This window comes from Colobus angolensis, unplaced genomic scaffold (genome assembly GCF_000951035.1).
Source record: "Colobus angolensis palliatus isolate OR3802 unplaced genomic scaffold, Cang.pa_1.0 Scaffold123, whole genome shotgun sequence".
NCBI classification, from domain to species: Eukaryota; Metazoa; Chordata; class Mammalia; order Primates; family Cercopithecidae; genus Colobus; species Colobus angolensis.
Genome location: NW_012113475.1, coordinates 1592192 through 1619060, shown reverse-complemented (window position 1 = coordinate 1619060; position 26869 = coordinate 1592192). Strand labels below are relative to the sequence as shown.

Here is a 26869-nt window from a genome sequence, read left to right as displayed (position 1 = left end):
CTTAATTATAAGATTATTATTGCATGGAAGTACGTCCAAACAAAACTTAACTGTTTGACCATTACTAATGGCAAAATTACGAAATAATAGTGTCGTACATCATTTTACACTAAACTCCGGAAGTCCATAGGGATAAAATCCCCACCCAATTCAATAAGTGGGACAAACATATGCTAAATATATAAAAGTTAGTCTTGTACTTTTTTATAAGTGTTTACTACTTTTGCAAATCAAACCTGCTCATTTCATTCTCAACTGTGTAAGTCTGACATATGTGGATAATCCCCCCCCTTTTTAAAAAATATCGCTTAGTAAAAAATAGTTTGTTTAAAGAGGAAAATAGAATTTTAAAGGCAACTATACCTTAACAAACCTTTTTTTATTGATGTCAATAATCAGGGAAAAAATTCAACTGAAGCCTCATTTGGTTTAACAGTTCAATTATTAAGTCCCTGAGCAAAATTATGTGTCCTAAGTCAATAAAAATAGAACAGATTTTAGATAGCACCACTAGTCAGAGTACATGTTCTCCCTAGCACACTACCCTAATTTGAGAACATCATTAAAATATCATGTATCACAATAACAGAAAGGTAGAGGCAACTCTAATGTCCATTGACAAATTAGTGGAAAAAGAAAATCACATACACAAACACACTCAAAATGGGGTATTATTCAACCTTTGAAAAGGAAGGACCTTGAAAACACTATGCTAAATGAAAATAAACAAGACACAAAAGGACAAATATTGTACAGTTTCACTTATATGATGTACTTAAGTGGTTAAATTCATAGAGACAGAAAATAGAATGGTGATTGCCAGGGACGGTGAGGAGGGTGCAATGGGAAGTTATTATTTAATGGGTACAGAGATTCAGTTTGGGAAGATGAAAAAGTTCTGGAAATAGATGGTAGTGATGACTGCAAAACAATGTGAACATACTTAAAGCCACAGAATTGTACATTTAAAGACGGATATAAATTTTTAATGTATATTTTACCATAATAAAAATAAATAAATACATACATACTGAAAAAATGCCATACAAAGTGATAAATAATAATTTTGCATATCTCTTGTCAAAATCAGAGAGAATTGAAGAAGAAAAAGTAAGAAATAGCTCAAAGGATGAAAAAGTAGGACAAAAGAACAGGAAAGGGGAAAAGAAGGAAGGAGGAGGGGAATGAGGCATTTCTGGCAACATCAGAGCTGTCATCAATACATGCCTTTTTTCACCTCCTAGGTCAGAATTAGAAAGTCATTTCTGATGATGAAGGTCTGCCTGCTGGACAAGATTTTTATTCTTTTAACTCCACACATAGGGGCGAATAAAGAAGAGAGTGTATTTCTGTGCCTAGAGTTTTTTGTTTGTTTGTTTTTATTCCTGAATTAGGCAAGGGTGAGGGGTGGGGGTAGTGGGCACACCTGCATAAGAAAAATTTCCCATAACATAGTTCGATGCTGGAGCCAGGCTATCTGCTTTTAGATCTTTTTTTTTTTGAGACGGAGTCTCGCTCTGTCGCCCAGGCTGGAGTGCAGTGGCCGGATCTCAGCTCACTGCAAGCTCCTCCTCCCGGGTTTACGCCATTCTCCTGCCTCAGCCTCCCGAGTAGCTGGGACTACAGGCGCCCGCCACCTCGCCCGGCTAGTTTTTTGTATTTTTTTAGTAGAGACGGGGTTTCACCGTGTTAGCCAGGATGGTCTCGATCTCCTGACCTCGTGATCCCCCCGTCTCGGCCTCCCAAAGTGCTGGGATTACAGGCTTGAGCCACCGCGCCCGGCCTGCTTTTAGATCTTGACTCCACAATTTATAGCCATGACTTTGTCTGGCAAAGGTGACTTCCTCATCTACAAAGCATCTACAATAATATTATCTACCTCACACGATTGTCGTGAGACTAAATGTTTTAGCAAAAGTAAAACACTTGCTGCTATCACTGCTCATAATAATTAAATGATTCAGAGTTAAGTGGGATTTTTTTTGAAGAGGATATATATATATAATATGGCCTCAATTTTTTTTTGCCTCGGATACAAAGAGACACAACTCCTGTTTTGCTTCTTTAATGACCTGATAAATTCATCTCAACCATAATTGCTTGTATGTTTCAAGTCAATAATTTCCATAAAGGCAATACAGAAGACCATCATCATCATTTATGGTCAATTCAGATGATGAAGCTTGCCTCTCACGAAAAAATAATATTGAGAATGTCTCTACAGTCTTAAGAAGTCATGAACATAAATACTTCTAAAGTGTTATAGAATCTGTTTATTAAAATCTTCATTTTTTCTAATCAAGCTAAAAAGAGAAGTTTTTAATCAAATTATTGATTTGAGAGACTATAATTGGCATGTAGTTCACTAGTCATAAATGAGAAAATAATTCAAGGGAAATATATACAACATGAAAAAAGATAATAAAAATGGGAAGAAATAATTTACACTTAGTGAAAAGATTCGTGATATGTAACTTATATTTAAATAAAGCATTAGACATTTGACATTTAGCTTTGGCTAACAGTCCAAAAGGCCAGTTCATCTCAATACTTATTTCCTTAAGAAAATCACTGTTTTATTTCCTAACAACAAAATAATTTATGTGTGTGGTTCTTTTTTTGTAGTATACCTTTGTATACTTAATTCTTTTACAGAATTTTATATAATGTTCAAACTGAGATAAAAATATCAGTTTTGTAAAAGAATCATATAAATAAATTGATATTTAAAACAATTTTTTGAAAAGCAATTATGCAAAGCTCAGATCATGGGGAATTTCAGATACTTTGATTTATGGTTAGACTTTAAGAAGAAACCCTTTCTTATGTACCAACTTTTGCAATTAAAATATTTTCGTCAGGCATAATTAATTTGCTTTCTGTAGTGGGAACAATGTGGTGAATGTAGTTGAGTTTTCAATGATAGATGACTGTAGAGTGCCTCGCAGCCACAAATTACTGTCTATACACAATATTGTCAGTGTAAAGTTTTAGGAGATCAAGCCGAATGTATGCCCATCACAGGATGTGCATAGAGTTTGCTGCTTGGATCCAACCTATTTTCCAATTTTAAAGTGAAATTTTCCAATTTTTAAAGTGGTACATCGAATTAAATATGTATAACGTATATCTTTTACAAGTAATGATTGTTAAAGTCAACCTTTAATACAACCTTTTTCATAAATTTGTTTTATTTTACCTAATTTTATTTTTTGTTTCCCCCTTCCCTGCATAACTGTGACTTGAGCATATACCGGGCATTGTAAACTGTTTCTATTCCAGTAGGTGTCAGGCTTTCCCAGCGTGCAGACCACAAAGGCCGGCTAACAGATGCTGTGATGCAGAATTCTATGCTTAATCCAGTTCCTGTAAACTGACTTTTTTAGCATTTACCCTCAAATAATCAACTTAAAATTACAGTTTTATATTCAGAAAAGCAGAAGGTGTGCGAATACAAAAAGTTCCCACTTAATTATTAGGAATATATAAGCACTCATTAAATTCTAGCATATGAAACGCAATATATATTTATAGTAACATAGTAGAAACAGCAAAGTAATGAAATAAAGAATGCGATTAATGAGTAAAAACTGATAGAGAATATACTTTATATAGTGTTTATTTCACTGGCGGTAATGTAATAGAGACGTCTATTTCACAAAGATATGAGAAAATACCCTTTAGTATAATGGTTTCTCTTTAGAATTTTACAGCACGTAAAAATTACCCATTTTGGATGTTATTAGCCCTAATAATAACTTTGCAAACAACACAAAAATTTAGCTGATCAGATAATTCACTTCTAAAACCTATTCATAATTCACACAAAATGAGCAGAGAAAAAATGTCTATTATGATAGACAGTAGCATTAATTTAATGATTAATTTTTGTAATTTTAAAATAATTTTCAAATTTGTCACTAAACTCAGAAAAAAACTTCCTTTTTTTTCTGCATATTCAAATTTTACCTTCTTCTGACCCTTCTCACTAATATGTTAACATATGTATGACCCCTCTGTATATAAAATAAAATATAATAAGAAACAAACACAAAAAATAAATAACTGTTTGGACCAGCCTTGGCTGCTGACCACTTCCTCCTTTTTTTTTCATAAAAGCCCTTCTTAATTGAGTTGGCTTTAACGGCTCTTTTTTGCCTTCCTTCATACCTCAATTTTCTCAGGCCAGAGCACGGTGCTCACTCAACTACTTATCAGTTCCATGTCACTGAAATACTATTTTTCAGTGCTCATTTTGTCTTTTTCAGCAGCATTTCACACTGTTGATCACTTACCTCCTTATTAAAATATTTTCTTGCTTTGCTCTATGACACCACACTTTTATAGTTTCCTTCCTAACTTCTCTGGTCACCCCATTTAAGGCTGTATTGCTGGCATCTACCACTGTCAGTTAATCAAATATTAGAGATTCTCTGTTCATAATTCTAGGTCCTTCTTTCTTTCAGTATCATCCACATTCATGACTTAATACATTTCTGAAAACCAATGCTTTGCCAAATTTATATCTCTAGCCTTGATCTCCCCCCTGGATGCCAAACCCATCTAATAATCCATGATTTTACAGAGCTTTATTGAGCCCTTTCTATGTGCCTGGCACTGTTCTAGGCAGAAAATAGAGTAGTAATACGACAGGCAAGGTCCCTGTTTTCATTGGATGTATTGCGGAAATACATAAAATACACTGTTGTCTACATAAATAGAATAATTTCAAGTAATTCCTACAAAGAAAAAATAAGGGTGACAAAATAAGGAATGGCAAGTGAGAGAATAGTTAACTTTACATTGGGTCAGAGAAGGTCCTTTTGAGGAGGTGACATTAAAGCTGGAGGTGCAAGTGGAACCGGAGTCCTTCATTATAAAAGGTGCAGAAAGAGCATTCCAGCAAGAGCAATAAAAGTTTCCTTTAAGATTTATATTAACTTGACATGTTCAATAAACAGAAGGGAAGCCAGCGTGGCTGGAGGAAATGAAGTGCAGTGAGCTTCGAGTGTGACAATGAATGAAAGACCAAATTTCACAGATTTTAAGACACACGTTTTTGAAATCAAGAATGTGTCTTGAAATCAATGGCATTTTTCAGTCACAAGTAGTCAGATAGTAGTTGTTGCTATTGTCTTAGAAATATTTTACCAGTTTCATTTATATTTTCTTCTTAAGTTTGCAAAAGTGATATGTGACCAAAATCTCAAAGTCTGAAAGACAAATCTAAAAATTCAAAGTAAGCAAGTATGATGTCATACTTTTCCTTCTGATTAGTACCTAAAAGAATGTGTCACTTACAATAATGAAGTCTTACATTCAGTGAAATGCATTAATCTGACTTAAATGTTCAAAAGATCCCTCCCTTGTGTGGATCATAGATTATGGTAAACAAGGGTGGAAAGAAGTGGACCAGTTAGAACACTAGTGGTGAATAATGGCAACTAGAAGATGGAGAGAAGCTAAGGTATCTGGGATATATTAGAGGTGTAACAAGACTTTTTGATAGATTAGATAAAAACCAGGAGGGAGAGAAAAATTCCAAAGATCTGTCCAAGGTTTCTAGTTACGGAACTAGCCATTCACTGATTTAGTAAAAATTAAGATACATGTGTACAGGGGTTGGGAATTGTGGGAAAAGTTAAGTAGGCAGTTGAATTGTATCATTACCTCATTTCACCTATTATCCTCTCAGGCAAGGTTTACTGACCCCATTGACAATGGATAGACCATTCCCCCTGATATACACTATAATTTCTTAAGCTTCATTCAGAATCAGCATTTGTGATTCACTGTTATTCCTCCTCTCACCTCTGCCACTGGGCTGTTGGTTCCATAAGGCAGGACATGTAGGAGTTCTTGTTCATTGTTTTACTCCCAGCACAAGCACAGTGCTGGGGACAGATAAGGTGTTCAGCAAATATTTGTTCAACATATAAATACACTAATCCTAATTTCTTATTTCCATCTTTCCTATTTCAAAGTGCTTGGTCATTGACTAATACCCACTCTGCCAGACAGGAAACCACAGGGCTATTGTAGCCAGGAGTTCCTGCAATGCTAAAAAAAAAAAAAAAAAAAAGCTACAAGATGAAACAAAAATATGTCAGAATAATCCTTAATAATCTAGAAAAGAAACTGTAATAAACACAAATACTCCTTTTACTAAGAATTATTATAAAATTCCAAGAATGGTAGAGAAAAATATGAGTTTATTCTAAATCAACCAGGTTTTTTTCATAAACAAATGCAAATATTTACTTGGGAAGCTTTCTTCTTTATATTCACATATTGATGCTCATATTTCACATTCAGTATGATTAAATATTGATTGTGTACCTGCTATAAACCAGAGACTTTGCTAGCTCTGAAAGTAAGTCCCTATATGCAAAGACACTACAAATTCATTATGATTATTATGCAGTGTTGTAAGTGCAGTGAATAGGGGAATTCAAAGAGACCTGTAGGAGCAGGTATTCAGGCCACCTAACTTCACCTGAGAAGGCTTCCTGCCTATTATTAGGTGTGAAAGGAGACAATGATGGCAAAAAAGGACCATTGTTAGTCAGAGGGAAGAAACGTGGGTTTAATGAACAGCATATATTGGACCAGAGAACTACTTATTTGAGTAGGCAGGAAGTGGCAGAAGATGAGGTTGGGGAGGTAAGCAGGAGGCAGATCTACCATGGCATCATGTGACTAACTGGGTGACAAATCTTGATTGTATTCCGGAGGCAACCAATAGCCTATGAAACCTCAGGAGCTGGGAAGTCAACTGGTCACGCTTATCCTCCCACTTGTGATAAGAGACTGTACCTGCCAAGGGAGTGTAATGTAGGAGCTGACAGCAATGACTCTAAAGCCAGCCAGCTTAGATTTGAATCTTTGCCCTGAGCTTTGTTAGCTAAATGACCTTAGGTAAGCTACTTAATCCCTCTGTAAAGAAATAATGATAGAATCTTCCTCATTTTTATGGAGTTATAGTAATGATTAAATGAGTGAATATATTCACTCACAATAGTAGAGTACTAGGAAGAGATGCCATGTAAGTGTTTGCTACTATTATTATTATTATTTGCCAATCAAATGAAAATTTGAAAGACTTCTTTTGACCTTATCAAGGGTTTGCAACCTAGGTCCATAAGCGAAGCACCTAGGTTTTCTCTAATGCCATTGTCATTTGCATGGCTTAATGAGTAAGGAATCTTGGTAATGGAAAGGATTACAAAAAGAAAACCTCAAGCTCTCCAGGACCTCAAATGACAGAATCCCTACACGGAGTTGGTACTTTTCTATAGAAAGAATTGAAGAATATTTTTGTTGGAAAATTCATAGGATAAAGTTCTGTTCAGCAAGTTATACCTTTAATATTGTTTTCTCATAGAGTATATTAAAATTTTTTGAAATCTGGTAGGTATGTTAGTGTTTACTTTTTATAGGGAATATTCCTTAGAGGCAGGAATTATTATTACTTTTTAAATTCTGTGTGTCCCAAAGCCTAGCACAGTGCTGGCACATGATGGGCAAATTATAAATAATCATCAAATAATCAAGCATTCCCAACCTTTAAAAGCAAGGACCTTGGATGAAACAACTAGCATTTATTTAAAAACTAGTATTGATCAAACTATTAGTTACTAGTTCTAATTATGACACAGCTGTATGCCACTTTCTATATGGTATATAACATTTAAATGCTATTTTAACTTGAATTGTCTCTGTTCTGTTTATTATATTTCCCTTTCTATTAAAAATTTCTGACTGAGTGCGGTGCCTCATGCATGTAATCCCAGCACTTTGGGAGGCTGAGACGGGTGGATCAAAAGGTCAAGAGATCAAGACCATCCTGGCCAACATGGTGAAATGCCATCTCTACTAAAAATACAAAAATTAGCCGGGCGTGGTGGTGCGTCACCTGTAGTCCCAGCTACTCAGAAGGCTGAGGCAGGAGAATCACTTGAACCTAGGAGTCAAAGGTTGCAATGAGCCGAGTTGTGCCACTGCACTCCAGCCTGGCAACAGAGCAAGACTCCATCTCAAAAAAAAAAAAAAATTATTAGCTATAGCTAATAATCGTTTCCCATGAATGTCCAAGAGTTTTATTGTAATTAATTTTTTAAAATTTAATTACAGTCTCTAATAAAATATGATTAACAAATGATGCATTCAAGTGATTTAGAAAAAGCTCTCAGTAAATGACATTTCTGATTATTATTTAATAGACAAAATCCTGTTGTCCCCCAAAATGAGAAAGATTAATACATGTCCGTTAATTTTTTTTTTTAATGGCAAATCTACTTGTCCCAAAATGAACATTTTGTAATCTGTACTATTTGTTTTACAGTAAGCTGGCATTGTTCCAAAGTCCACTATGTGAATACTTTTTTAGTTACAATCAGATTTACTTACATATTTAAAAAAATTCTGTATCTTTTGAAATATAGTGAAAAATAGACTTGAATAATAAATAATACAGAAATAAGTAAATTCATCAGCTTGTATTCTTACCAGTGTCTCTCTTCTTCTCACCTTTATATCAGCAACAGCTTTAACCAAATGCCTTTCACATAGCAGGTGTGTCAACTTCTATTTTTAACTTGTATTTTATTTTATTATTAGTAAGATGTTTAACCCCATTTTGCTCCCAAGACATGTCTGGTGTCTTGACTTTGTTTTACTACATGTAAAAATTATTTGTAAGTTTAGTTTTGTAACACTAAACTTCTAGTATTCTAAACATACAGATGACTCTGAGCCTTAAATAAATAAAATATTGACCCACCCAGATATTTTTTCTTTGTTTATTTTGATTTGACTATCACTTCTTTTGAAAACCCTCTTTAACAATACTCTTTTAAATTTGTTTTATTTTATTTCAACCTTTCAAATTGCTCTAACTTTAAATTAAAAATAATCTGAAAAGTAGGTTTTCTGAGTCATCACATTCATGATGGCAACACAACTCAAATAATAACAGTACTATCAAAATTTGAGTTGTTGAGCACCTATTCTGTGAGGATCATGCACCTAAGCACATTTCATTCATTTGTATCTGAAGGAGAGCCCTGCAAAGTTTTATTTTTACTGACATTCCTTGTATTGAATCTGTAGTTTCCATATAAAGAAACCGAGGTTCACAGAGATCAATTGAGTTGCTCAAAATCATGGAACTAGACCATACTGAAGCCAGGATTGCACCTCTGGTGTGCTTGGTTCAATCTTTAACAACTCTTACTTTTTATAATACTGCTATTCCAATTTTCAAACCTGTTCATGCCCCAATTTTATGTATTTCTTTATTTTTCTCTTTCATATTGTGGGTATGGTTGGGAACACAATCAACATATCCTCGAGTTGAATTAAACTAATAGCCACCATGGTGCTACTTTGCTTGGCAATGACTATTCTAAAGTAAAACCACCTCTATAAGTGAATAGAAAAGTGAATGATTATTTTAGTTAAAACAAAATTGCTGCATTTTATTTGTTCATTTTTTCCTATTAGGTAAACTAACAATAAATAACCTTATCTAACTGAAATGGTGAAATTATAAATATGATCCAATTTCATCCTGAATTTGATATAATTTTCTGGGAGTGAGGTAAATTTCCCTTGCAATCTTCTAGACCTGCTAGACAGAGAAAGAACAAAAAGAAAAGAAGATTCCTTACTTTCCTCTAGTTGTTTCGAAACTTGATTTTTGGTAGTCAGTTCTTTGGCTGGGACTGCTGTCACCCCGGCTGAGGTATGTTTCCCGTGGGGCTCGATTTCCCACACCTCCAATGCCTCCAGCTCCTCCAACTGCGTTTAGAGAAGTTGCTTGTTCATTTGACTTTCTGGCAAAGCTCTGAAGAAATTTCAGTGTGGAATTGGAAAGGACCACTGGTTCTGCTCCAGGATTGAACTTGATGTTAGCTTTGGTAAGGAGGGTAAGATTCTGCAACTTGACCACTCCTTCTGCTCTCTCTGTGGATGTGAGAGTTTGGTTTCTCACACCCTCAGCAGGTGCACTTGTCTCTGAGGGAGGCAGTGTTGATTTAAGAAGACTCTCTTCAGAAGTTCTTGCCTCTGGAGCTGTAGCTATCTCCGCTGACATGACCCAAGTGGTTGGCAGTATTTGCAAACTTTGTATTTTATTTGGAGGAACTGAAGCAGAGGTCATAGTCTTCTGAGAGTTCCCATCCTCAGGTATAGTCCAAGAATGCTTATTGTTGTTAAGGCCAATGCCCCCACTCCATAAACTAGAAAGCAGGACAAATAATCTTGCCCCCTTCATCTCAGTAGTTTGAAGCAAGGTAGCTCATGTGAAATTTGGGGACAAAATCCGTGTGGCCTTTTTGATAGCTGCTTCCACACTGAATCTGCTAAGACTGAGCTTTGCCAATTTGAGATGTGTAGAGGAAACAGGTTTCTGTGTTTTGTAGTGTGCTCAGGAAGTTCGATTTCCTGTTTCTGTAGGGTTTTTGTGATCTCTGACCTCTAGTGGGATGGCTCTATGGAAGTGCTGAAGGGTCTCTGACAAAGCTGAGGGTAAATGGGAAAACACAGGCAATTATTATCAGGAAAACCCATGAGAAAAATATGAAGTAACTTTCTTTTCCTGAGCACACCCATGTTGCACGTTTCACTGCTTTCAAAGAGAAATTTCAGGTTCACAATAGATAGTGTAAAGTTTTGGTGATATAGGCTGAACACAGGAGTTTTAACATTTTGTTCTACTACATAAAGACACTGAGAAAAGTTTTTATGATACTTCTTATCTTCTATGCTCTATCCAGAGACCTGCATTTTGTTCAAGTGCATATCCACATGCATACACATAATCAAAAGGTTGTTTACAGTGTCTCTATCATTTCATATGGTACATATACCCTAAATTATAAAATATCTATCTATCTACCTATATATATCTTTCTATTTTTATAAATACACTTCAGCTGTGTCATTACTTAATCTCAATGATTATAAGTAATAACAGAAAAGGAAAGTATAAGTAATTGAGTTAGACAGGTATACCAGGAACTCACTTTAAATTTTGCTCCTGGAACTTCTACCAGAGATACCCGCTAATGGAATAAATAATCAAAATTTTGCTTCCTTTATTTTCCAATCCTGAATGTCTGGTGGATGGGGGTAATCAATATTTTACTAGTAAGGGATAGATGAAGAAAAAGTGGAGTCACATAAAAATAAATTAAAATGGGATCATATAGAATGCTTTTATACTTTTACTGTGGGACAAAATTATACCAGTTGTAGGTAGCAGAGAACCAGATGTATCAAAGAGTTTTCTGTGGGTTTTTTTCTGGTAGAGATGTTTCATGAGATTTATCATTTAAATTCTCCAGCAAATCTCTGATCCTGACTTCAATTAACCTCTCATCTATAAAATTTCATAGCAGCCTGTTTAAATAGATATGTAAACTAAGTTATAATAGTTCATTCATTCATTCACTCATATATTTATTTATGTATTTAAGAATTCAGTAGTTGCATAACCCCTCATTCTGTGCAAAGCACTCTCTTATGTGCTAGGATTATAAAGGAAAGCAAAAACATTCTTTGCTGTCAATTTGCTAATTGTCTGTTATGTTATTTGAAAGCTAAATCCATGTGTAACCAATCTTTCTGTCAACTTCTGTCCCAGGCATTATGCTCTTGCTAAACATTCACTCATTGATTATTAAACTATAATTAGATTTTTTTTGTTATTAGATTATTAAGTTCCTTCTTTCAAAATTAGAGAACTGGAAATCTAATTCCTGCTTGGTTGTGTTTTATTGTAGATATTTTTTCTAATCCTTATACCTGGACACAGTGCACCGGATTTGAAATAAGGCCTAATTCTTCCCTGGGCTACTAACTACTTGGGTTTAATATTTTTCTTCCCTCAATCTTTGCCATTTATTTCCATAAGTGTATTGTTGACCTCCTAGAGGGTATATAATATGGAGCTATTTAAACTAAGACAATCATCAGCAACCCCAATTGACTTTGATATGGAGTAAAAAGCATCCATTTCTCAGGTATACCACAGAAAAATCCACAAACCTTACCTTAGTAAAGGACCAAAAAGGTCCAGCACAGACAATCCAGGAAATGAGTAGTTACTAAAAAGAGCAATGAAACTGCACAACTGTCACAATACAAACACAGTTTTCAGTACAAAGAAAAAGGCTTTACAATGTCTTTATCTGGAAAAGACAGAAGGAAATAGCTTTGGCTTATAGAAGAGAAGTAATTTTGTAAAATTTAGGAAAAATATTCTTATTTATATTCAATTTTATACCAATTTTCCTAGATTTAGTAAAAATAGATGAATGGACTGTCTTGAAGATTTATAATAATGCCAGAATAATGACATTCACTGATTTTTTTTTCTTCTATAGTTTGAAAGACTGTTCAAACCTGGTTTGGCAAGTGAACTTTAGTGATAAAAGGTCACCCACTGGTTCTATAACTGATAACAAGTAGTTATCCAATGATAATAAAAGCTGAACAAAGCTAAGCAATTCATTTCACCTCTTATAAGGTATTGACCAATAATGACTTTTGCTCACCCCCTCCTAGCTTACAAGTGACCCTGTAATCCAAAGGCTAAAGGTTCTGTATCTCACTATTGATCTACAAAGCCATCTTGTGCTTTAACTCCCCAGAAAATCCCAAGCTCATTTAGTGATTTTGAGTGTATTAATCAGCCCTTAATTAGACATATAAAATACTCCAGAAACTGTCAGAGGCCTCATCTCAAATTCTGCTTTCTAAGATTAATTGTCATCAAATAACAATTAAGAAAAATAATATTGCTGAGATGACTGACTGAGGAGTACTCAGTTTATTCATTCGTCTAGATACTCTAAACACTATTGTTGGATTAAACTATAACATCATTTTTGTATACCTGGACCCCGTCATTTTGTTCCACCTCCCATTTTCCACTAGGTCATTTATATTAAATTATGTTTTACCATCTTGCCATTTGTTCACCATGAATATTTTATAAGATAAAAATCATGAAATTTATTATATTATGTGCTATCAGGAGATTTTTATGTCATTTTTCATTGTATCATAAACACAGGATTCACTACATACTGCAGAATGGGTTATCTGTAGGTGATGAGATAATGGGTTTGGTTCTTTTCCCCCTTATAATCCATATGCATTAATTTTCTAACCACAAGAAAAAAAAAAAGATTATTAAGTTGAAAGAAAACACAAATGTGAGTTAAAAGAGAATCTTAGATTGAGGAGTTCACTGTAGATGGTGCTGTGTATTATTGAAAGCCTTTTTTTTTTTTTTTTTTTTTTGAGACAGAGTCTCTCTCTGTCTCCCAGGCTGGAGTGCAGTGGCGTGATCTCGGCTCACTGCAAGTTCTGCCTCCCAGGTTCACGCCATTCTCCCGCCTCAGCCTCCCGAGTAGCTGGGACTACAGGCGCCTGCCACCATGCCCAGCTAATTTTTTTGTATAGTTTTAGTAGAGACAGGGTTTCACCGTGTTAGCCAGGATGGTCTCAATCTCCTGACCTCGTGATCCGCCCGCCTCGGCCTCCCAAAGAGCTGAGATTACAGGCGTGAGCCACGGCGCCCAACCTGAAAGCATTTTTAAAACAGTAAGAGTTATTATTCTCTGTAAAATGTTGGGGGTATAGGCTAACTTCCACCAGATTAGTAGGATTTTTCAGCAACTGTTTATTTTTCACGAGAAATCCCTATTTTCTTAAAATAGTTTAAAACATCCAAAATGCGATTTCATTATAACTTTCCTCCATAAGACGTATCAGTCAAAAATAATTGAAGAAAACAAATTTTAGAGTTTTTTCAATTTAATGGTGTTTGAAAAATGTTGAAAACCTTTTAAATTTACATGTGGACAAAGGAGGTTAGCAACATACAGCAAAGGGGCTGGAGAAGAAGAGAAACTGATTTCTGCATAATTTTGATGAGTCGATGTGCTAGGTAAGTTAAATTTGGCATATTATGTAATTCTTACAAATGTGTTAGGTAAGTATTCTATTCTCATTATACTCATGGGAAGTTAAACTTAAAGAAGTGAAATAACTTCCTAGGGTAGCACATTAGTAATTGATAGAACAGATATTTATGCCCGATTCTGATTCAATAGGCATTCAGTAAATATTTGTTGAATCAATGAATGAATGGATGAAGCTATGACCATACTCCTATGTATAGTGATAACACATGGGTTGAGGAGGGCTCTATTTCACATTCTTATAGCCACACAAAAGAAAAAAAGTAATCTAAATAAATATAATGAACTTGTTCCAGGAACACAACTTCAAAAGTCTTCTGAAATACCCTTTCAGTCACATTGCTTCCTGTAAGTTCCTCCTAAAGAAAATTCAGAAAGCCCATTGATTCTACATTATCTATTCTCAAAATAAATATGAGGTTTATTTTGAAGCCATCATAGCCATATTAGAACAATAAACCAAAGACTAGGAGCTGTAGAAAAAAAGATAATGAAGCAGTAGCGATGCTAGAAAAATATAAGATAAGCAAATAAACTGAAAGTAAGAAAATTTAGGTTTGAGTGGGTTGGCAGGAAAGGGAAGATGGACAATTAATGAATTACATAATTCTTAATATTATGTGAGAGAAACATATTAGTTTATCAGAAAAAAAACCAACATATTTTATCCTAATATTAAAATTCTAACTTTATAAGAACATAAGGAACATACTGATAAAGATGACCAAATGCCCCTAATGAGAAAATGAATGTATGAATAGTTCACAGAACCATGCCATTGCTGATTTTACATTTCCCATTTAAGTAGAACAGTACCCTCGAAGTGAAAGAGTTCAAAACTCATTTCTTTTGATCATTTTAGAAATAACAGTATTTTCATTTTCTTAATGGAAAGTTGTCTCTGGTTATCAAGTGATTATCAGTAGTGACTTCTGCTTCTGAAAATATGGAATAGACATATTTCCCTATTCCTTCTGCTAAGTACATCTGAAAATCATGGACATTATATATAGAACAAATAGAAGAAGATTCTGAAGGGTGGAGAAAAGAAGGCAGAATGACTAGGTGACCCAAGGAACAATTAAGCATTGAGTTCCCAAGTTTTCTTTTGCCTCATTTCTGGGTTCTGGGGAATTTGGCAAACTAGGAACACCAATAGGCACAAACAATAAAAGCCCCAATAAAAGCTTTCTTTAGGCCAATGACTAGAAAATTGAAAGCCTGGAAAGAAGGGAAAGATTTTTTTCTTTTTTTCTTTTGAGACGGAGTCTCGCTCTGTCGCCCAGACTGGAGTGCAGTGATGCTCTCTCTGCTCACTGCAAGCTCCGCCTCCCGGGTTCACGCCATTCTCCTGCCTCAGCCTCCCGAGTAGCTGGGACTAGAGGTGCCCGCCACCACGCCCAGCTAATTTGTTTTGTATTTTTAGTAGAGACGGGGTTTCACCGCGTTAGCCAGGATGGTCTCGATCTCCTGACCTCGTGATTCGCCCGCATTGGCCTCCCAAAGTGCTGGGATTACAGGCATGAGCCACCGCGCCCGGCCTAGAAGGGAAAGTTTTTAGAAAATAACCACTCTACTCCCACCATACAGCACAGGAAAAAAAAAAGAAAAAGAAAAAGAAATAAAAACAAAAAACAAAACAACTCACCCTTGCCAGCAAAGCCTGAAGCGAGAATTAAACTTCCACCTCACGAGGTTGTAACAAGGTGTCCCAACCCTCATTCTCCTGTTGGGGTAGTGTCAGAGAAGGCCAACAGAGGAGTCAGAAGTTTCTACATCAAGAGGCCTCGCCTGAGTACACTGCATAGCTCTCCAAAAGCTGAGTGAAAGGAAAAGAATGAAAATCAATAGCTTCAAAAAGTCCTCCAAAGGCTAGAGATAAGGCAAGAGGTTGGAAAGATGTCTTCCAAGGTGTAGAAATCCAAGGGTGGGTCTGGAAAGAAATGAGAATGTACTAGAGATTTTTTAAAAACGATTTTTCATTGTAAAGTAGAAGATTTTTCATTGTGAAGTAGTGTTTTAATCACCCTCTCTTCACCCTATTGTTGAGGGAGGAATTCCCACCTTAGGATTATAGGAATGGGTAAACACATGATGTCCAATGTTGAATTGATGAGATTGGCAGCAGTTTATACATAAGCTAAAGCCCTGGGGAAAAGAATACAGCATACCACGCAGGGCCACACCAGGGCTGCACTCGGAAATAGAGTCAACAATCAACAATGCTAGAAGGTGGACTTGGTAATATCAAGAGTATGAGGTGTCCCCTGGCTCCCACAGGCGGATGTGACTGGCTTGTTTGAATAATTCTGTGGGCTGGCAGGGAACTGAAACCTACTACTCAGGGATAAGCAGGAACTATGCCTGGTCCCCTTGATAAGGCAGTGGATACTGGACTCGGAACCTTATCCACAAGAGCAGAGTGGGGAAGGAAACTTTTGGATTAAGACCATCGATGCCCTCTGGTTTCAGATGTCAAGACAGCACATAATTCTATGTCTTTATTTTAGGCCTCATATTACACACAGTTCAGAGAGCTTTTTCTCTGTATTGTCAAGGATAAAGAGCTCTCCAGAGCTTTGCCTGTGCTCAGATCTCAAACCTAGTTGAAAGGAAAATCCTTATCATGCCCTCAAAGTATTTTAAGAGCATGGTGAGTTAAAACTTAACGCTACCACAATTTTGGTTTATATTAGACCTAGCTCAATTATAAATTGGGATAACTCAGCTCCTACACTAAAGGGCTAGCAGGATAAGAATGTCCTTCTCTGAGGTAAATATTATTTTCTATAGCCTTTATTATTCTTTTATGCATAATGCTCATATAATAAAAAATTTAAGACAAATGAAAAAATAAGAAAATGTAATTCACGGTCAAGAGAGAAACCCTAAAAAATCCAGAAAACACCAAGATATTGGAAGTATAAGAGAGAGAATTTCAAATAAGTATGATAGAATGGGTATTGAAGGTGGGCAACATGTCTGAATAGAAAGGGAATTTCAGCAGAGATAAAAATTATTTTTTAAAAAGTTGAATGAAAATGCCAGAAATAAGACATAACAAAAATGAAGAAGTCATTTGATAAGCTTAATAGCACACTGGAAATATCAAAGAAAATGAGAAAAGAAGATAGGATAGAAGAAATTATCAAAACTGAAACACAAAAAAGATGAATATGTGAACGAAATAAACAGTGTCTGAGATCTGTGGAACAATTTCATATGGTTTAGCACACCTCTAAATGGAGGGAATAAAGAAGAAAAGAGAGAGTAAATAGTACAAAAGATAATTTTTTAAAGATTTATAGGTAAGACTTTTCCAAAATTGATGAGACACAATTGATGAGTTGTTGGAAAAAAAAAAAACACGCCATATCACATAAAGGGGAACATAATTACAGCTGACTTTTCATTAAGTCAAATAGATGAGAGAGAGAAATAGAATTACACCTTTAAAGTGCTCAAAGGAAAAAAATAACTTGTCAACTTATAATTCTATATCTTGTAAAAATATCCTTCAAAAGTAAAGGGGAAATAAACACAACTTTAATAGGTGAAACTTGAAAGAATTTGATTTCAGAAGACCCACCCTATAAGATATAGTAAAGAAACCCTTCCAGCTAAAGAGAAACTATAGAAAACTGGAGCTAGATTGGCAAGAAGGAATGGAGAGCATCAGAAAAGTTTTATATAGGTAAACAAATTTGATATTATCTTTATTATTGATTTACAAAGGTAGATAATTGGTATTATCTTTAGTATAGATTCAAAAAAGATGAATATGTGAACAAAATGAACAGTGTCTGAGATCCGTAGAACAATGTCATATGGTTCAACATACCTATAATTGGAGGAAATAAAGAAGAAAAGAGAGACCATTATAATTTCAAATGTAATGTGAAATGATAATGAATTACATTTTTTTTAATTTGACTGTTGAGATAAAAATCACAGCAATAATGTATGGTGAGATTGATAGCATTTGTAATTAAAATTCAAGACAGAAGAACACAAACAGTCTGCAGGTGTGTAAATGAAATTACACAGTTATAAGGAGATTCTGATGTTATATGTGAAAAGTAAAATGTTATTTGAAAATATACTAGAATAAATTAAAATTCATATTTTAATTGTTAGAACAAAAATGTAGCTTAAAAATCAATACAGGATTACAATGGAACATTTAGAAAGTACTCACTTCATATAACAAGGGAAAGAAAGGAGGAAAGGAGACTCGTCAATCAAGAACACCTAATACTGAATATAAATGCACCTAGTTGTGTTTCAAAATATGTGAAGCCAAAATCACTGTAAATGTGTGGATTTATTTCTGGGTTCCCTATTCTGTTCCATCAGTCTATGGGTCTGTTTTCATGCCAGCACCATCCTATTTTGGTTACTACATTTCTGCAGTATAATTTGAAGTTAGGTAATATGATTCCTCCAACTTTGTTCTTTTTGCTTAGAACTGCTTTGGCTATTCTGTACTTTTGGTGGTTTCATTTACATTTTAGGATTCTTTTTTTCTATTTCTGGAAGAACGTCATTGGTATTTTGATAGGGATTGCATTAAATCTGTAGATTGCTTTTTGTAGTGTGGATATTTTACCAATATTGATCCTTCGAATCCATGAACATGAGATATCTTCCCATTTTTGTGTCACCTTCAATTGCGTTCATCAATAATTTTTGACAAAAGCTCCAAAAACATACACATGTTTTCTTCAATTTGTGGGAGCTAAAACATTTGCTCTCATGGAGGTAGAGAGTAGAATTTTGGTTATCACAGGCTGGGAAGGATAGTGATGAGTGGGGCATAAAGAAAGGTTGGTTATTGGGTACAAAATACAATTAGATGGCAGAAATAAGATATAGGGTTCAGTAGCACAATAGGGTGACTATAGTTCACAATAGTTTATTGTATATTTCAAAATAAGTAGAGAAGTGGATATGAAATGTTCATAACACAAAGAAATGATAAATGTTTCAGGTGATAGATATCCTAATTACTTTGATTTGATAATTAAACACTATATGCTTGTATCAAAATATCACATGTACCCCATAAATATGTACAACCATTATGTAGCCATAAAAATAAGAAATAGAAAAATAAAAATCATGAAGCCAAAATGGACAGAATTAAAGGGAGAAATGGATAAATCTATTATCATAGTCAGAGATATTAACATCCTTCCTTTAGTAGACAAATATTCACATAATCAGCAATGATATAGAAGATTTGAACAAAATTATTAACCGATGGGACCTAGTTGATATTCATGGAACATCCAACAACTACAGAACACATACTTTTTAAATGTACATGGAACCATCATTGATACAGAATATGTTTTGGGTCATGAACTATTTCTCAGTAAGTTTCAAAGCATAAAAATCATAAAGAGAATATTCTATAAACACAAAAGTGTTAAGTTACAAATAAATAAAAGTAAGCTGTTAAAAATCCCTAAATATTTTAAATGAAACAATATACTTCTAAATAATCCTCAGTCAAAGCAGCAATAACAGGGATGTTTTAAATATGTGCAACTGAATGATAATCAAAACATATCAAATTTTGTGCAGTTTTGTCAGTTGAAATGCCTATATGACAAAAGAAGAAAGGGGGCAGGCACAGTGGCTCATGCCTATAATCCTAGCACTTTGGGAGGCTGAGGCAGGTGGATTGTCTGAGCTCAGGAGTTTGAGACCAGTGTGGGAAATGTGGCAAAACCTCGTCTCTACTAAAATACAAAAATAAAAAAAGTAAAAAACAAATTAGCCAGGCACGGTGGCTAATAAAAAATAAAAAATAAAAAAAAGAAGAAGAAAGGGACGAAATTATTGAGGTATGCTTCCATTTTAAGTAATAGATAAAAAAGATCAAAATTATCCCAAAGTTAGTAGAAGGAAGAAATAGTGGAAATAATAGCAGAAATTAATGAAATAGAAAATCGGCAAAGAAGAGAGAAGAATAATTTTCGAAGTTGACTTTTTGCAAAAATTAATATGATTAACTGACCTTTAGCAAGACTAATCAAGAAAAATAAGCAAGAGATTATAAATGTTAGAAAATAGAAGTAGAGACATTATAAAGAGCTTATACACATTGCAAGAATAGTAAGGACACATTATGAAGAATTTATGCCAATATATCTGGCAACTTAAACAAAATGAAAATATTCCTTTAAAAACTAAAACTGGTATAAAGAGACATTTAGGAAACTAAAAATCTCCATTCATAATAAAACCTTTCCCACAAGTAAAGGTCCAGGTCCAAATAGCTTCACTCGTCAATTATATTAAACATTTGAAGAAAAAACAATACAAATCTTCATGGATTCTTTTCAAAAACAGAAAAGGAGATACCACATCCCAACCTCATTTATAAGGCCATAAAAACCTAATACCAAATATTACAAAAAATATCTCAATAAAAACAAAACTTCAGACCAATATCTTTCATTGACATAAAAGGAGAAGTATTAAACCAAATGATATCATTATGTAAAAGCTAATATATCATGATCCCACAGTGGTAATTCAAAGAAGTTAAGGTTCATTTACATTCAGAAGTCAGGCAATGTTTTTCACCATATTAGAATGAATGAAAGAAAGAGAGAAAGATGGAGAGAGAAAGAGAGAGAGACAGAGACAGAAAAGAGAAAGAGAGAGAGGAAAAAAAGAAGGAAGGAGGGAAGGAAGAAAGGGAAGGAAATGTATGTATATACATCTAAATAGTGTAAAAACATGTGACGAGACTAAACACTAGTTTATATTGAAATCTATCTGCATACTAGTAATAGAAGGCATCTACAAAAGGTCAATAGCTAACATCTTTATTAATTATGAAACTTTGAATACTTTTTCCCTAATATAAAAAGAAAAAACAAAAATATTTGCTCTCACAACTTCTGTTCACTATTGCATTGAAAATCCTAGCTGATGCAACAAGGAATAAAAGAAGTTGGAAGCAAGATGATTGGAAAGGGAAATGTAAAGTGCTATATTGTATATAAATGACTTGTCTGTGTGCATAAAAATGTGATGTAATCCTCAAAGTTTTTAAAGCAGGGTGTGGTGGCACACTCCTGTAGTCCCAGCTACTTGGGAGGCTGAGGCTGGAGGATCACTTGAGCCCAGGAGTTCTAGGCTGCACTGTGCTCTGGTTGCACCTGTGAATAGCCAGGGCACGCCAGCTTTGGCAACATATCAAGACCTTGTCTCTATAAAAAGGAAAGAAAAGAAAAAGGAAAATAATTCACAATTAGTGAATTTAGGCAAGTTCACATGACAAAAGATTAACATTCATATATTAATCGCAGTTCATATGATAGCCACAAGCAATGGGAATAGCAATTTATTAAAGTTCCATCTATAATGGCATCAAAAACCCATCAAAATCTTGGAATAAACCAATTTTTGCAAGATTTTTGCAATGAAAACAACAAGATATTGCCAAAATTTTTTTTGAAACACCCGAATAAGTGAATATGCCAAGTTCAAGGACTGGAAAACTTGATGTTTTAAAAAGTCCATCCTGCCGGGCGCGGTGGCTCAAGCCTGTAATCCCAGCACTTTGGGAGGCTGAGACAGGCGGATCACGAGGTCAGGAGATCGACACCATCCTGGCTAACATGGTGAAACCCCATCTCTATTAAAAAATATAAAAAACTAGGCGGGCGAGGTGGCGGGCGCCTGTAGTCCCAGCTACTCCGGAGGCTGAGGCAGGAGAATGGCGTAAACCCGGGAGGCGGAGCTTGCAGTGAGCTGAGATCCCACCACTGCACTCCAGCCCGGGCGACAGAGCGTGACTCCGTCTCAAAAAAAAAAAAAGTCCATTCTTCTCAAGTTTATTTATACCTTCAATACAAAACTAATTAATCTTAGCAGATTTCTGTTGATTAAATTTATAAGCAATGCTAAAATTAATAAGGAAATATATTGGATCTAAAAACTCAAACAATTTTCAAAAAAAAAAATTGGATAGTTAATACTACCTGATGTCAAGACTTAATCTACAATAAGCAAAATAGTATAATATTGGTGTAAAAATAGAAAAATAGAGCACTGGAACAAAATAGTCCAAAAATTAATCTATACAGATAATGGACAAAGGCACCAAGTCCATTCAATGGTAAAATATCTTATTAAATAATGATGCTGGAACAAATGCGTGACTTTAAAAAAATGAACCTTTATCTTGAATCCACTCCAAATCCAAAAATTAATTTGAGATGGTTCAGAGACTTAAATATAAACATTAAAACCTTACACCTTGTAGATGCAAGAAATGTCTTCATGGTCTTGGTATAGAGAAAGATTTATTTGATAGATACAGAAAACATGAACCATTTAAAAATAGTTGAAACATTACATCTCCTCAAAATTTAAAACTTTAGCTCATCAAAGGACATAGTTGAAAACAAATTGGCAAGTCACATCTTGGAGGAAAATAATAGAAATTTAGATATTTGAACAAATTACTCCATCCAAAATATAAAATGAATTCATATAAATGAATGAAAAGACAGCAATACAATTAATAAATTGTCAAAAGCCCTGAACAGACACATCACAAAGTAAGATACACAACTGGCTAACAGACATGTGAAAAGATGTCCCGGCATCTTTAGTGATCAGAGCAAAACAAATCAATTAAAACCTTACTGAGATACCATTTCACACCCATAAAGAGACCTAAAATTTTAAAAGCCTCATAGCACCAAATGTTGGATGGGAGTGGAGTGAAGCAATCAGAACTCATACATTTCAGGTAGAATAAAATGGTACCACCACTTTTGAGAATTGTGCAGCAATTATGAAGTTGAAAATTCATGTCATCCATGATTCAATAATTTGCCTGAGATACTTACACAAGGAAAATAAAAAATATGTCCACAAAAAGACTTGTTCAAGAATATTCGTGACAGCCCAAATATAAGAGAATATCAAGAGAAGATATAAACAAAGAATGGAATATTGCACTCATACAATGAAATAGCAATCTGCAATGAAAAGGAACGAACACTGATACATGCAATAACATGTATGAATGTCAAAAATCAATATGATTCCTGAGAGATTTGAGATGAAGAATAATACTTATGTTACAGTTATATTTATGTAAAGTTCAAGAGCAAGAAATACTAATTTACAATGATAGAAATCAGAAAGAAGTTTCCTCTGGGGATGGAAAGATTGATTGGAAAGGGATATGAAAAGTATTTCTCGGATGATGAAAATATTTTACATCTTGCTTTCAGTTGTAGATTCTGAGTAGATGCAATTGTCAAAACGCATGAAACAGAACACTTAACGGCTGTACATTTTATTGTGTGTATATTACACATTAAGTTTTTAAAGTGAAAGAAAAGAACTTAATGAAAATGTAATAATGTTTGCCTCTTCCTATCATTGTACTCATCTTTCTTAAATCAAGTATGCAATCTTTTGCTTACTGAATACGACACATATATATTCCTCTGGACAGCAGCAATTATCTACAGCACAGAGAGTCAACTTAAATTGAACTGATATTTATCAAAGATGTAATACACCTAGGACATTAAATGGAGGAAAAAATGCAGAAGGGCATTAAGAAAACTTCACTGTTAAAAGTGTTAGATTAAAATTTAAATTTTCTAAAACTAGGTCAGTAGTCTTTCCATACCTTACTCTATCTTCATACATGTTCTCTTAAAATCACCTAAATGCAGATAAATTTAAAGCTTAGAAGATTTTTTCTAACTTTATTAAAGAAAGAAAAAACATTAAGTATTGTTCTTAAGGTTATATATATTTATATATTTACTGTTATACAATGTAATATTGATGAAAATGTTTCAATATCAGGAACATGGATTTATAAAGAGACAGCAACAAAAAAACTCATAGCAAGTAGCTGAATAGCAATCCAAATTCTCTTTTTTACATGACAAAACCTACTTAAGAGAGTAAAATTAAGAGACAACAATATCCTCCACTCCGTATCATAGTAATTAAATTAAAGATGTGTGGTCATTCTAGTGAATGTGATTGTGATCATCAACATCACCAAAATACTAAGGTAATCTTTCTCAGAGGGTAACTTAACTTAAATTTAGAGAGATCCCTGCTGCTGACAAACTTTCATTAGTAATAAATTTAAGGCATTAGTAATAAATTTAAGGCATTAGTAATAAATTTAAGGTATAACTAGATATTGGAAACAAGTGTTATTATCAAAGTGAAAATACGAAATAGCCCAGAAAGCACTTTACATTCATCTGAAATATTTTCAATAATAGTTAATGCATAAGTTATTATGCTAGACTCCTTTTTTAGTTGTATCATTACTCTTTAGCTCTCAAAAGCTAAACTGTAAGTTTAAAAGTAGTGCAACCAAAGTGGATTCAGTACACAACTTTCAACAATATATTAATGAATTGAAGCAGGTATACAGCACTTAATTGTGTAAAAATAAGAATCAATACTAGATGAACCAATACTGAGTTGCAGTAACAATACTGACTAGAAAAGACATTTCCATTCACCATGGGCACCTTTGACAAACACAAAACAGCTTTAATGAATATTAAATAATATTCTTTAATTAATATCAATAATATTCTTCTATCAGTCCTTCATTTACAAGAAAATGAAAAGGCATATAATTCATTTATACACACATTAGAATTCATACAAAATGAGAACACCTGCTTTTACAGTTAGAAAAAATCATTTTTAACAAAACAAGTACATACAACATTCATTCTCAACTTGTGGAGACTGTATGTCATGACTAGAAAACGGCCGCACTTTGTTGGAGTCCTGTAACACCTCAGAACAAGCAGGTCCTAAATTTAAGAAATGTGCTACAAATGTATTTGCTTAAAATTTACAAATGTAGTTTGAGTTTTGAAGTATGTATGTGCCAGATTGGAATTTAAACTTAGCTAGATGCTAGCATATGCCCCAATAAAATTAAGAAGTTGCTTCCACTGGCAGTTAATTTGTTGCTTAGCTTACTGTATACAAGCTGTGTTATCATTGGTTAAATTAAAGAAATTAGTCACTGAAAAAGTTCCAGTGAATACAAGCAAAAGATTTCTGCGGATTTGCATTAAGGGAGCAAACAAATGCCTTACCCTTAATTTATCAGTGCTTCTGCTCCCAAATCCCAGTAGTTATTACATTTATCTACTTTATGAAAGCACATAGTTTTTCTCATATTTTTATGGACTTCTTCCCTCCCAACCCTTTAACATTTCTTTTAGAATTACATGCAGTGCAGTGTAGAAAGAAATATCAGGATCGAGCCTGAGACTGTTTTTTAACATCCCTGCTATCAGGTACTGCTGGTGTGGTCTTAGACACATCCGTTGATCTTGCCAAGCTTCAGTTCTCTCCTCTGTATTCCTCTTCCCATGATTACATGGGTCACTGCCTAGGACAGTTCCATATGATGTAAAGCAATATATTGGTAAAAAGGAGAGATGCTATATCAAGAAACCAAAGCTATGCTTTATCAATTTTAAATGTCCGTTATGTTTTCTCTCCTCTTGTCATGATAAGGTACTGGACTCACCTATCCTTGAATTTCTTTGATCTTCAAGGTAAAGTTATTCTTACTCTAAGCACCACAGAGCCTTGTATGTGACTCACCTTTTCTATAAATTCTTGTTGGACAGCTTACAGATTTTCTGAATTTTCTTATGCCAATAGAAGGGCAGATTAATGTTGATTTCCTTCTTTAGGTTATTATAGTGGGTAATCGTTAACTGTTTGTGCACTGATTTTGTGCTAAGCACTCTATTAAGTGGCATATAAGCTATAATATCTTTTTTAATTTCTCTAAAACTCCTGTGACATAGTGACTCAGAATTCCCATTTTAACAAGCAGTCAAGTAACTGCCCAAGATATGGCAGCTGAGAGGGGACAGAACTGCCATTTAAACCCAGATCCTTTTGCTTAAGGGCTTAAACTCAACCTTCTCCCCCAACTTAACTCATTTCATGTTTTAATTTAGATTATTTGTGTTGACACAAAGAAGTCAATTTCTGCTACATTAGAAAACATGTAAACAGCTAAACCAGAGTTTGGTTTCAAAAGAGAAGCAGGTAGTTATATTTGTAAGTTCACCAACTGCCCTCCTCCAGGGTTTCTGTACCCAGAGCAATCAGAATATCTATAAAATTAAAAGCAGCATCATACCATGTCCAAAAGATTAACAGTTCCACAGTACAAAGTTTGTTGATTTAGTAGTGGATTCAGCCTGTCAATCAAAATGCCATAAACAATAACATGATAATAGTTTTCAACATAAATGCTTTTCTTCAGGTTATTTTCACATGTCTTATTGAATTCTGCCAGAACATTTTCTCTGCACACTCTTACTGAATTCTAAGTGCCTATTATAAAGGAAAATTAATGCTTTCTTTTGAAAGACAATGTATGTTACACAAAGAGCTAAACTATTAATACTTGAAATAGACCTGTAATCTTAGTTGAAGCAACAATAACAAAGTTCTATCTTACAAAAATAAGCAAATGTTAACTTAAAAAATTATTGGTAGCTCTTACCTTAATATTCTTTGCCTGTGGTTATAACAAAATGCTAACATCAACAGAAGCAGAAACCTCTTGGCTTCTCTGTAGGCTGTCTCCAAATATTCACTTATTTTCAGAAGCAGAGAAAGGCAAGTTTAAAGAGGGCGGGGAGAAAACCACCCTTACAATGGCCCTGCCATTATTCTTTCAGTGAATGCCTAGCAACAGAAGTCCAGGGACCTAGAAACTAAGATGCCTGAGGGCACTGACCCCCAGCCTGCCTCACGTCCTTTCAGTGTAGCTAGGATCCTGGAGCTCTTACTAAAAAGTGTTATACAAC

At 34.4% G+C, this 26869-nt stretch overlaps 1 protein-coding gene across 2 annotated transcripts in view; it reads right to left on the bottom strand.

Moving 5' to 3' along the window:
- The window catches only part of MMRN1 (multimerin 1), a 75888-nt gene extending 49255 nt beyond the window's left edge, over window positions 1–26633 (bottom strand). The window contains exons 1-2 of one of the 2 annotated variants that reach the window (XM_011932660.1): window positions 26563–26633; window positions 9672–10524 (exon numbers count right to left, since the gene is read on the bottom strand). In XM_011932660.1, coding sequence (XP_011788050.1) covers window positions 9672–10276 — 605 coding nt within the window. In that variant the 5' untranslated portion in view covers window positions 10277–10524; window positions 26563–26633. Of the gene's footprint in view, window positions 1–3199; window positions 3333–9671; window positions 10525–26562 lie in introns of those variants that run through there. The other variant, XM_011932666.1, reaches the window with a different exon arrangement.
- Between the last annotated feature and the right edge of the window lie 236 nt (window positions 26634–26869).